Raw genomic sequence first — 13,880 nt, forward strand, 5'->3', positions numbered from 1 at the left:
TTTACAAATATTCTTAGGAGTGCTGACTATAAAGTAGTTTGCATGATAAGTTCAGCAGACGCACAGGTCTAGCTAAGTGTTTGCTAATCGCTGCCGTCACTAGTCTGGAGGATCTGAGTGTAGGAGGGGCGCTCTGTAGGGTGGAAGCTCGGCTGGAGAATTAGAAATGGGCAACACTCTGAATGCAAGTGTGCTTAAATTCTTAAATCCTTAAATTTGAGGAATTGAAAGATTCCTCAAACATAAATGAAGGAATCAAATCAACAATCCAGGTATGTTTTTGATGAGAGAGTAACGTAATAGCATGATATAAAGCTCAAAAGTCAATTTTACATAACATTAAGAGTCTTAAAGAGCGGGTAATAAGTCAACGTTTCTCTCTGGGAAGGTATTGTCTAACAAAACTACCATTAGAAACTCAATATGATCAGAAAAATTTGATTGAAACATTCAGACTGCTCATAAACTACTAGAAAAAGCAACAGCTAAAACACCGTTTACAATCTGCTGTAGTCACGCACAGAAATTACTCTCCCATTCTGACTCAAGCAATGAACAATCCTCAGATTTGTCACAAACTGACTCAGTGTGTGAAATTGGCAAAGCCAGTGAAGAGTTCTGTTCTTATTTTTATAGCAGTGATTTAAATCCAATTAAACAAGCAATTCTGGCAAAAACTGATCCCGCTATCAAGCGTAAAACACTGTGTAGGTGAAGTAAAGTGCACTCATGTAATAAAATCAGAGACAGCTACACAATGAGTCGAAATAAGACCTTTGAATAATTCAGCTCAGTCACACAATGAAATGTCTATTAGTAGTTTGACAACATGGCCTCAAATTGCATGGTTTGACTATGTTGGAAAAATCTATGTAGGAAAAACCTCCAGGTTGCTTCATTGCCCCAAAATAAAACATTCAACAGTTTTTATTGCACACTGTGCTTTTTTAAAAATAATGTTTAATACAGCAAAAATACATTCTTTTAAGTTTCACTTCCTCTGACAGTCCCTACATCTGATTTTACATAAATATGGTCCCGTGTCAAACTGTAATCTAACCAAAAACCAGACGAAAAAAGAAAAAAAACATCTAAAATGGATAAACTGAAGTCTGCAATTAAAGGAAGTGTGTGGCCACATCCTGTGAGCTGATGCACATGGGTAACCAAGAATGCAGCTGCATAATCTCAACTAAAACAGGAACTTAGTTTGTTGCTGTGCAGAAAAAAGTGAACAGATATGACCTTAAAGTAGCAGCTGATCCTGTCGATCTCCAGAGAGAAAGGGAATTTTTTAACACTTTAGAGCGTTGATGATCCACAAGGGTAAAACATTTAAGGCAGTTTTTATGTCCCAGCAAATTTACCTTCAGCTGATGTTATGTTTCTGTAAAACAAGGCAGACCATTTTAATTGCTGTGGAAGGTTTCTAAATACTACTTAGATCTGAGGTTTTAGAAAAGAGACATTTAAAGACGTCAAGACGTTTTTGACAAATAAGGCCAAGAAAGAAGAGATTCAAAACACTAAAAAGTGGCATAATTCATGAGCATGGTGGTGGAGGGGTAATGACTTGTTCTTGTTTTGTAGTAATGGGAACTGGGCACCTTAAACCTCTATATACTAATGTCTGAGGTTTGTTTGACAAATGAAGCATCAACCAAATTAGATCTACCAGGAAAAAAAAAAAAAGTACACCAAATAGGATTGCAGAAAACAAATGCTACTGCTACATGCTGACAGATGAGCAAACCACACATCTAAAAGATTTTGGGGGAAAAAGTGAACCAAAATACTTTTATAACAATGAGAAAGACTATTCTGAAACTCCAGCAGACCAATATTTACAACTTCTTACTGTGCACAGCTACTAAATGTTTAATCCAAATCGTGTTGTGGATTCTGGCCTTAGCTGGTCACATTGTAAGACCGTGTCAGAGCCACATTATGCTTTTCTATGACCCCAAAGCTTCAAATTCTCTTTTATTTTCACTGAAGCTGAAGTTATTAGAGGTGGTGTAAAAATACCACAGCCTGTGTTCCTAGAGAACTGCTTCTTTTGATTTGTGTGCGCATCATTAAAAACCCCTGTCTTGTGTTGTGGCAGCCAGCCCAGCAAAACATGTCATTCCTTACCAAGAAATTTGAAGTGGGCAACCTTCCAGACGTTCCTCCACTAAATAAACCATATCCCCGCTGTAAAAAGCCTCCCACAGAGAGAGGGGGATAAGACAGAGTCCACAGTGCAATGGTTTTCCTCAAGATCTGCAAGCGTCTTGAGCTTAGCTAGATTTAGATTGGTTTTGGCTTTGTTTACTTTGGAAGGGGATTCTGCTGCTCTAGTGACAGCCAGGGCACCCAGCAGTCGTCTAATCTCAAATACAGATATGTTAAATGGAAAAACAGAAAACCTAAGAACATTTATGTATTTATTCAGACTCCAAACCTGTTCTCAGACGAAAAAAAACAAAACAAAACATGCATTTCCCGCCAACCTTTGAAACTGCAATGCAGGTTGACAGATTTGACTTGTAGCTGTAGTCTTACTGTAAAAATGAAAACACTGAATGGTACGTGAGGTTTATGTAGCTTGAAATTTTTATGTTTTCTTCTTTCAATCTAATCCCTGGCAGAGCTTCGCTGGACTCGGGTTGAGTTGTTGGCTGAGTTTATCTCAGAAAAATGACCCTATTCTTTAGTATTAAGACCACAGTTTCATTAGATGAAAGTGTTTCCACAAATTTGAAACAAAGAATATAGAACAAATGTTTTTTTATTACACATTTATTCCTACTACTACTAAAAACAAAGTATCTGTGGCATCTATTATGATGCATAGAATATTAAAGTGTTTCTATACTGCTCACCTTCATGATACATAAGGCCACAGATGGTAAGCTACCAACTTTGAGACTGCTTGCTGCAAACTCCCTACTTTACATGAGACACACAACTGAAGATTTAAAAATTCACCTCAAGCAGAGAAAAAGACCATCACCTAAAAGCTAATAAAAATATGCAGAAACCTTTCATAATTGAGGTTAGAGGTAGACATGATTTAATCTCTGTGTTGACTTGGGTCACCTCATCCATCGCTTAAGATATCCGCTCAACAGGCCCGGCCGTCCATCACCTTCTCTGGGATTTATTAGTCAGGTCCAGAGCCGGAAGGTGAGAGGTTAAATGAGGAGCATTGTGTTTGAAGTTATCAGCAGAGAGGGACCAGAGAGGGCCTTTGCTTATCCACACACACACACACCGACGATCAGACGTTTAATCAGCGCCGCGGATGTAGCCGTCGGAGCTGAAAGTCAAATATAAAGCCTTACACAAACATGCATGTGTCAAACAGTCACATGCACTTCAATTAACACACATACATCCTGTCTGAAGTGATCACACACTCACAACTCGACACTTTCTCTAACACACACATGCACACCCCACCGTTCTGCATGCATTCACGCTGCAGCGCCACAGCCAGAAGGCCTGACTGCTTTGGGGCACCGCTCCACGTCTCCTGACTGTAAGCTAATGTTGATAGTGGTGTAGAGGCTGTCACTTTGGCTTCTGATTCAGGTTAATTGCCCCCAAGCTCAAATAAAATGGGTCTGGCACTATGCGGTCAGAGCTTTCACATGAGCTGTATACCTATTCAGCTGAAAAGAGACAAAAAAAGCCAAGTGGCTGCACGGGCTTTTATAACAAGCTGCAGCTTAAAAGCTTTACTGCTGCTGCACTCAAGGATTTTTTTTCTCTTTTTTTAATATATTAAATTAAAAAAAATAAAACGAAAGAGTGTGTCTCTCTCTGTGTGTGCATGTCCTCTCCATCTCACCAGCCTCAAATCCAAAGCAATTAAAGTGGCCAGATGGTGGGCTGGACTCGCAGTAAATAGCTGCATTGACAGAAGAAGCTTGCAACAAAAATGAACTGTGACAAGAAGCCAGAACAACAAGCAGATACACGACGGCATCAAAGCACCGGGCAAATATCGAGGACGTGCCGCCATAACCGCCCATAACCAACTGTCACCCTCACAAGGCTGCTACCAGCAGAATGTAATTGAGCTGCGTTCAGTGGGGAGTGTGAAATAGAAGTTAAAACCAAATGAAGGGAATGTGCAGGCACGCCAGCGCCGGCATGCAGACCTCTACACTGATTTCCCTTCTGTTAAAATTTGACCAGACCAGTTTGGTTTAGTCAGGGTTCAAACAATGTAGCCTTTGAGAGGCGCCCTGTTCACCGAGCTTCAGTCCGGCCTGCACGCCCCTCCTCCCCCCGTCTGATAACAGAAACCGCCTCCCTGTAGGAAAACCCACTGAAGCTCCACCAACACATTCCTCTCTTCTCGTCTCTTCTCAGGCCCTGCACAGTTTGTGGGTGAGATATGTTTGAGCTCCTGATGGGTGTACTAATATTTATTCACGTTGAAAAGGAAAACATGTGTCCTTTCATAACAACCAGCATGGTGGGATGAGAATACTAGATAAAGACGCACAGATCAGGACTTTCCCAACCAGTTGGTTCTGATTTTGTGTTTTATTCCAAGGTCTGTAGCACAAAAGAGAAAAGTGCCAGCAGACTCCTTGGTGGAGGTGCTTTGAATCCGCTTTTAGGCATGAAAAGTCTGCTGCACAGTCTGATTTTTAGTAAACTCAAAGTGCATAAAAATATTTGCTGCTGGTTTATGGACCAGAAAATGGTGGGAAGTCTTGTTTTACTGCATTTAATGAACATTCCTCATCTGACCTGCTGACCATCAATCCTGGGCGGATTATTTTGGTTCACCTCTAAAAAGAGCTCTATGAAAATAACTCCACCATCCTGGACATTCAGTGTCTTGTAAAACTTTTCACACACTGAACTTTTACCCTTTGTGTCACATTATGCAAACTCCTGTTCTTTTGGTTTGATAAACACAAAAAGCAACTGAAGTGCAGGAAAGAGTCTACTTTATTCCCATATCAAACTGAGAAGTGAACACTTGTGTTCACCCTGAAATAAAATCCAGTGAAACCAGTTGTTACCTAAATAAACTCCATGTGTGTGTAGCTTCAACCTCAGTATGACTGCAGCTGTTCTGTGAAGGCATCAGAGGTTTGTTAGATATAATCACTGAATTAATCAAAAACACAAAGAAATAAAGAAGGTTAATTGATAAAAAGTGTGGAAGAGTTTAAATCAGGGTCAGGTTATTAAACAATATCCTTACGCTTTGAACAGGACTCCACAAGATATCATGACAGTCGACCTAACCTGACAAGATGAGCATTAATCAGAGAAACAGCCTGGAGGCTCATGGAAACGCAGCCAGAGCTGTAAGATGAGAGCTTAGATACAGATCTGTGGGTTCTAGATGAGAAAATCCAGTTCTCACAGACTGAGCTCACACTATGTTGCATAAAGATCCCCTCAATGAGCAAAGCTGGTAAAGACATAAACCAAAAGACATCGCAGCATTAATTGCAGCAGAAGGTTTTACAAGTTGTTCACCCATGTGGGCCGGGCAGAAATGCATACTGCACTTTTCAGATTAGTTTTCACAAATATCTACAACAATGCATATAAATCTTCTCTCCACTTCTTTTTGCTGTTCCATCACAAAATCTCCCAATAAAACATTAAAAAGGTATTTTTCCCAGGCACTCTACATGTAACCAAGGCAGCATGTTTAGCTTAACCAGCCAGGACAGATGTGCAAAGCAGATGGAGACTGGTAGGAGGTGGAGCTTGTCCACAGGATGAGATTTTTATTCTACAAAATTGTTTCCCTGACACTTGCGCTCAGCTTTTTTCCCATAAGCCCGTTATCACACCTCTGTGGACTCGCACAGATTTATCGAAACTGAAACGAGACAAACAGCCAGACCAGGAAATTGGAGTTAAAAACACAGAGGGCCGGTCTGGACTCTGAGGGCTGTGTGACAAGAGACCAAGAGGCCACTTCATATCTTGATCAATTTATCTATAAATCTAATCAGCGGGAATCACTGAGCGGCGCTTCTCTTCAATCTGGGAGCCAACTCATCCTGCAACCCTCAGCTGTTAAAGGGACTGTCACACTGAAACACACAAAGCAGCAACACAGGAACGGTTTAAAAATCAGGAAATCTTTAATATGAACCGAATACGAAAAAGAAAATAGAAAGACATGACAAAACAGTGACAACAATCCTAATTCAGACCAAAACAAAGCCAAAAATTAAAAAATACAAAAAGTTAAAACAACGTTCACACAGAGCAGTCGATAGTATTAAAAGCACATTTTGGGTTAAGACTGTTTTGTAGTGAGAGTGTGTGTGTGTGTGTGTGCAGTTCAGATTCACCAGATTTGGCAGCAATCACAGCGCAGCAGTCAAGAATAAAGCACTCAGAAAACATAAATTATAAAGCACTGCAAAATAACAGAAGAGAGAGAGAGAGGAGACTGTAATAGAAGAAAATAAATCCTTCATGCTTGCTGTCACTGAGTAATACACAAATGTGACACCATAAATTAGTAATTCTTTTTTTCTCTGCTACATATTTATATATTTATACTATGTACACAGGAAGGTTTCTTCTTTTTTTTTGTCGGTGATGCAAGGGAGCTGGGAGATGTTAAGGCTTTGATTTGTCATCGGATGTCTGGAGCCAAACAAACAGGCGAGGGGACGTCACTTTTTTGGAACATGGGGGGGAAAATATCTGATATTTAGACTGCATCACCTTGATGCTAGGCCTGAGCCAGAATTGCAGGGTTCACTAAAAGCATTTTGTCTGACAAGCACTGCTTCAGTGAAGAGGTGGATGTCGCCGCGTTTGTGTCTGAGGATGCAGAGGTACGAGAAGTCAGGTGGGTGAGGGGAGGGGATGAAGGGGATGTGGGAGTGTGATGAGTGACTTTTAAAAGCATTGAAAGGGAATCTGGGACGACCAAGAGGTCAGCTTGGTGGCATTTTCATGAAAGCTACATATCCTAGAACATAAATGGATGCTCTTTGAAAAGTGAGATTTACATGGTCACAATTTGGGTGCGGCTTCCTCTCAACACGGCTTTCAAGCATGATGGAAACATCTCTGTATTAGTGCGATTGTATTTGGGTTTTCCCCCCCCCCCATTATTATTTTGTGCAGCTTTGTGTGGGCTCATGTCAGAAGACGGCAGACTTGTCAGGTATGAGGTGTCTGCTGCTCCACCAGTTTGGCTGTGGGAGTGAGCATAATGAAAGCGACTGAAGGGCGTTTGTGTGTGGGCGAATTGTTTCTCCTCATTCTGCCGATGCAGACACGTACCGCAGCTGTGTGCGCGCGCGAGCGAATGCACCTTTGAAATACACAATATCTGCAGTTTGACACTTTTTAGGAGTGACTCAGGGCGGCCACTCGGGTTACAGCTCCGGTCGGGGAAGCGTCGCTGGAATACACTCCGACTAAACGGAGCTGGCTCACACGCGTTCATCTGTTGCTTGTGGGGTGAAGGTATCCCAGATAAACTGCGGATTTTATTTTTTTGCTGTGTGCAAAGACACTAGAAATAGGATGGGGTTATGTGAAAATGCAGGTGATTCGAGGGAAAAAACACCAATATAAAATAAGCCTCAGGTTATATAAGGTTGGACAGTTCAGCATTGACCAAACTACATTCTGAAAGCCTGGGAGCACATTTGAACTCGAGGCCAACACAAACCTCCTGGCAAAACTGGCTCCATCAATCCGATATTTACATTTCATAAATATGTACATTTTCACGAGAAAAATAAAGATGATTACATTTATAGTACACAGATACTTCACACCAAAATGTACATAAGTGTTTTTGTTTGTCCCTTGTCGTTTTCTTTTTTTTTTTTAAACTCCCGCCAACCCAAAGAAACCCAGTTTTACTCTGATATTGTTCATTGAAGATGTGACAAATGCAAGTGCAAAAAAAGTAATACATTTTTTTTCCATTAAGTGGTTGTGGCAAGTCAGCTGTGTTCAATAAATCTGTTATTCATCCATTTATGCATAAACTAAGGCCATTAGATGATAATCCCATTGAACACGCTGGCTTACAATCTGCCACACGGTGCTCAAACGCTAAATGCTGTCACCATTTTTGTTATTTGCCTTCTGCCTCTCTCCTGTTCTCTCTCTGCCAGCACGAAGGTTAACAATTATAACAGCAAACAAATATTTCTACTTATTGAATGCAGGGTCTGTGGTAGGCATGGACCAGCTGCTGTTGTCAAGGAAATAAATCTGCAAAAATCTCCCATCATACTGTTTTTATGGTTTAAAGTCCTTTTAATGAGATTCCAAGGGCAGAGCCAGAGAGGCTGGGGTTTTCCCCTGCTGTCTGCAGCATACAGTAATGTGGCACTGCCCCTCCCCCACCTGCTGCTGGAGGCCGTCAAGTCAAGAAAATTAAATAAAAAAAGAGCAACTCATCGAAATAATCGCATTTCACTTGTTTGTTTTATGTTTTACTTCGGTCTGCATCAAAATAAAAAAAATATCAAAGCTATGACTAATGATCAGTATAAATTATTTTAAATTCAATTTCAAATAAAGTGACATTTTAAATAAAACATCAGATTTAAAATGGTTAAAAATGTTCAAAAATGCTGAAATTTAGGTTAAATATTCCAGTTTTAAAAAAATTACATTTAGAATTTTACTTTCTCTAATTAATGAGTACAGTTTAAATTGTAGCAGTAATACGAGTAACTTTTGCTTTTTTGCTTTAAACATTTTACTTCATCGTATATTCACCAATATTGTGACGCAGCGGTTGTCCTGCTGTGAGAATCTGGTACCGGTCCATGCCTGGTCTGTGCTGAAGCATTTCTCCTCAGGGTAAAAGCGCCATGATAAGAAAAGAAGGCGATCACAGCCATCCGGCTGGCGGGTCAACCTGGTTTTGACTGGCAGACTCCTTCAAAAAGGCCAGTCCAAAGCCCACCTGGCCTTAATGGCATCAATCAAGATTACACCTGCTGGATGTCCTTCTGACGGGGTCAAAGGGGAGTCAATAATCAGGCCGGGAAACTCATGAGTGGAATGAGCTTCTCATCACAATTATTCAAATGCATACAGATGCACACACCGAGCCTCAAAGACATCAGTGTACAGTAGCCATCGGGTGTAATTTCTAGAAAGGAGCTCATTAAAAAGGAAGAATTAACGGTTCGAAGACAATAAGCTCTGCACCTAAAGGGCCATTTCACCACATGTTGCCCATCAATACCAAACCTTTTTACGTCCTCCAATCAATTCACAACATCCAACATCCGCTAATGGAAAGTAATATATGATCCTCATTGAAAATCTGTCTTGCCTAATGCCGCAGCACTATGGAGGTTCTGTTACATCCGGCCATTTACTAAAGTGTGGAAGGAGGGGGTTGTGAATGTGGCCAATCCAGGTGAATTACTCCTTTGGAGTGGAGTAAGTGGGGCTCCTGATGGATCAGGAGCGGTAAAATACTCCCCCTGCTCTAGGTGGCCGTGACCTGGACAGCGCCCCGGATAAATCAACACTTCCCATAAACACTGGAGAGAACGGGAAGAGAAGGGGTTGCAGAGATGGGAGGAGAGATAGAGCGAGGAAACGCCACTTCATAAACGATAAGCAGCGGCAATCTGTTGGTCCCAGCTAGACGAGCAACTTCATGGCTCATTACCAGTCAAGCTCCTCCTGTTGGGAGGGATCCGGAGAGATGAGGATGAGGAAGAAGAGGTGCTTATCTCTGTTCCTCCTGCATCTCTCCCTTCATCCCTCCGCCCCATCACATCAGCAGCACTTCATTCCTTTATCCAGAATCAAACCTCCAGGCACAGAAAAAACAAGACTGCATGACAAATTTCCTAAAAAGTCCTAAAAAATGGTAACTTTCTCAACTTTTCTATTGGTAAAGAACTAAAAATAATAATAAACCGAAAGCTTCTCTTCAAACCTTAAGAGTCCAGTGTTGCTGATGATCTGCAGAGCTGCGTGTTTAGAGTTGTCAGAGTAAGGCAGAGAGAGCAGAGTGAGCACGAGCAAATACATCATTCACATCTCTAATACAACCGATGGTTTCTGTCTTTTTTTTTTTAACACACCAACACACCAGATGTTACAGCACAACACATTACCAAAACAAAAGGCTTCCCACAGGAGGACTGAGAGTCGCAGGCAACATGGAACTGCTTGACAACCACAGTATTTTTTATTTTTAAGTGAAGTTAGGAGTGAATATGCAAGTGAAATGCCTGTATAGCCAAGCTTGTATCATGATTCAATTTTCCTACTCCCACACTATGTATTTTCTCTTTTAGTCTGACAGTTGAAAGTCAAGAACCGAGCAATGGGGAGAGCATGAGCTGAAGCGGTGAGAGATGTTGCGCTTTTCTCAGTTTGATTTTCAGTTGATGCTTCTTAAAATGCTTTTCCTCATGCCCTCTTCCAGTCCTGCTCACTACGGGGCTGCTCTGTGATTAATAATTGGATATATTTAAAATCAATTTGCAAAAATAAAAGTGGTATTTTTTTTCTTCCCCCCCCCCCTCAATGGGAGTGGGACAAGACCCAAAACCAAACAATCCTCGAGAGGAATTCTTAAGCCTGCTTTTTATTTCTCTCATCTTCCTCCTCTGGTTGCTCTCCTCCTCTTCCTCTATACGTAAACTGCAGTCCGGGAGATGACCGAGCCATCCCGCTGGGACTCCATGTCATCGTCCATGTAATCTCCAATCATATCGTCCGGGTTGGGAGGGGGGCGCAGTTGCAGAATCGAGCCTCCTCCAGCGAAGTGGTCGTATCTCTCGTCCTCCTCCATCTCGTCAAACTTCCTCCTCTCTGCTTCGTCTAATTCGTTGCTCAGCAGGATGTCCTGGGCGGTGGGTGTGCCGGTGACGACCTCAGGCCGGGCGCCCACGGTGAACGGCTGGTGGTGGTTGTTTTTCTCTCCCAGACCCTGGTTGGGTGAGCGATCGATGTAGACGGGTCCGTTGTTATTACCACCCGCAACGCCGCCGCTTCCCGTTCCTCCGCTTGTTCCGTTCTTGCTCGCCTTCTTGCCGCCGCCGAATATGCGTGTCTTCATGTCGCTGCCACCGTTGGCCCGGTAACCCTGCTGCTGCCTACGGCTACGGGTGACGAGCACGGTAACGAGGGCGGCGACCAAAAGGAGGGCCAGCAGGGAGCCTATAACCGCCCCTGCCACAACACCAGCATTGGATTCGGTCTTTGAAGGCTCTGTGGGAGGGAGGAGAGGCAGGAAAGGAGAAAATAGAAGAAAATGAAAAATTATTGGAGGAGGAGGGAGAAGTAGACACCAGAAAGAGGAATAAAGAGACAGCATAAAAAAAGACCAGTAAGAAAAGGGGAAAGTGAGGGATGGGAGATGTCAGTGGTGGTGTGAGCTTCAATCAAGTGTGCAACACTACTGAGATGCAAGTACAGTCAATTGTGTTTAAATCCAAATAAATAAATATACATATATGCAGTGCAGAGAAAAAGTATTTGCTTGCTTACAGATTTCTTCCCGTTTTTCCTTTTGAAACTCAAATGTTTGACACCGAACAGCCACCCTCAAAACAGTTTCATTAAAGTCAATCAGCCAGCAATAACACCAGTGTCATCGTGACAGTTAAGGGGTTAATAAATCAGATAAATATAACTAGAGTAAATACAAAATACTGTTTTCAAATGAGGAGTTCCTTCACTAGAGAAATACAAACATCTCAAACAACCTACACTGTCGTCAAACAGTAAGCACTCTACCTGTTTAATCATAAATGTCTTGGGTTTGTTTAGGAATCTTTTGATATCCACAACCAAGGCCAGTACCATCAGAAATCCCTTCAGTAGAAGCTGTCTGAAGTAAACCAAAAGATCCCAAAAGGCCCTGATGTAAAGTAGTTGAAGAGGAGATGAAAGGTTTTAAGATCCAACATTTTAAGAAGGGCTTAGGAAGCCATTTCCAAGACTGAGAGTCCAGGGAACCACAATGTCTTAGTAAATTTACTACAAGACAATCACCAACTTATCCAAGGGGACACAAAAGAACCCAAAACAACTTTTAAACCTGTGTGTGTTCATTATTCAACAGTGAGAAAGAGTTAAAAATGCCATACAGGCGAGAGACCAAAACCTCTGCTGACCCTAAAGCACAAAAGGCCACCTGTGTCAGCAGCTTCCAAAAACATCTTTTTCAAAAAGAAATGTTGATCATCCTCAAGTCTTTTGGAAAAATATCCTGTATTCTGATGAGACAAAAGCAAAAGATTTCAGAAACTTATTTAAAATTTGTCTAGTGTTGGTCTTCAGAATATCTTGACAAATAATATCTGAACATCAGGCCAAGACTTTAAGCTCAAGCCCAATCGGGTTATGGAGCAGGAAAATGATCCAAACGGTACCAACGAGTCCACCTCAAAATGATTCAAACACCACAACAAAAAGGATTGGAAGTGGCCCAGTCCAAGTCTGAACTGCCATCAGATTGAGCCTTGTGTAAAGACCCTCGACAGGTTGGTAAAGAACAAAGACCTTCAGGGTGGCTGAATTAAACCAATTATGCATAAAACAGGGCAAAACTTTCTCCAGTGATGTTAAATGATGCTAGCTAGTTATCACAAAAGTTTGATGGCAGCTGTTAAGTTTAGGGACCAATAATTTTTTCACAAAACCTTTTATTTAAATTCAACATTTGAAAGCAGTTTTTTGTATTTACTTAGCTCGTCTTTTACATCAATTTTTGACAATTTTCACATTTAAGTGGGACAAAGTCAAAAAAGAAGAAATCTGTAAGCAGGCAAATAGTTTTTAATAGCAGTCGGTGTGAGAGTGTGTGTGATGGTGTGTGTGTCGAGCCTTCAGCTGCACTGACAGATCCTCCCCTCCCTTTAGGCTGTTCCTGTCCCCTTCACCACAGCCACGTCTTTACAACGTCTCAGCCACATTCCCCCGTGTGCTGCCCTTCGACAGCCAGGGTCTGTCCAAGGCTCATCACAAATCACAGAGCTTGGAGGGACGGGGGAAGATTGGGGACTGGGAGTTAAACCACACACACACACACACACACCCGCATGCTCAAATGTACACAGTTTCTGATGAGGTAGAGAGCGGCGGGTCAGGAAAACAAGTGGAGGCCATGCAGAGGAGGAGGAGGACTGTAACAATGAATGAAGGAAAGAAGAAGATGAAGAGATGGAGGAGGAGGGGTGAATGAACGAGCGACGCAGCAGAATGACAACTCTTCCTTGAAGCGATTCATCAACAGCGGGGAGACTGAACGGGTACCCCCCTCTGCTTTTGTAATTATTTGAGTGTAGATTAGTCCAATGTGAATCCATTTCTATTCTAGCATCTCAAAGTCCCAACAGCCTTGCTCCACATACATACATACACATAAAAAAGTGCATTTAATGGCTTTGTTAGAGTGCAAACTAACTTAAGGGGATACAAGCAAAAGTAGGGCTCTGCCAAATCCAACGCATTGCTTTTTCAACATCTATGTACGCAAAGACTCACGGGACGGAGCAGTCGAGTCTAAATCAGGGTTTGATGAGGTCCCACATGACTCGTCAGCTGCGTAGCTCTTACCACTCCCTGGACACCCGTGTCCAGCGATATTATTGCTGTATTTTATCTCAACACAACCTTTTTTAAAGCGCATCTTTGTGCTAGAATGGATGTTATTGCTTCCACGAGCAAGGGAAGTGCTAATAAATAGCTGTGTTGGAAGTGTCCCCTCATTCAGCACAATTCACTATAGAGTAAAACAGCCAGTTTATGGTGCTACTCAAAATCCTTCCTTTTACTCCTCATTCAGTTTCCACACACCACACTAAGAGTTGTAAACAGGGGGCAGTAGAAGGCATTAGCATTAGCATGCTCAGTCAACACTAGCATTGTTTATGCCAACA

General features: G+C 42.0%; 1 protein-coding gene across 2 annotated transcripts in view; it reads right to left on the minus strand.

The window, feature by feature from the left end:
• Positions 1-13,880, minus strand: part of si:ch73-22o12.1 (nectin-2) — a 117,820-nt gene that overhangs the window by 40,738 nt on the left and 63,202 nt on the right. The window contains exon 7 of one of the 2 annotated variants that reach the window (XM_032554752.1): positions 10,053-11,205. The exons of the other annotated variant lie outside the window; for it this stretch is intronic. Coding sequence (XP_032410643.1) covers positions 10,625-11,205 — 581 coding nt within the window. The 3' untranslated portion in view covers positions 10,053-10,624. Of the gene's footprint in view, positions 1-10,052; positions 11,206-13,880 lie in introns of those variants that run through there. 2 annotated transcript variants of the gene reach the window in all.

This window comes from Xiphophorus hellerii, chromosome 3 (assembly GCF_003331165.1).
Source record: "Xiphophorus hellerii strain 12219 chromosome 3, Xiphophorus_hellerii-4.1, whole genome shotgun sequence".
NCBI classification, from domain to species: domain Eukaryota; kingdom Metazoa; phylum Chordata; class Actinopteri; order Cyprinodontiformes; family Poeciliidae; genus Xiphophorus; species Xiphophorus hellerii.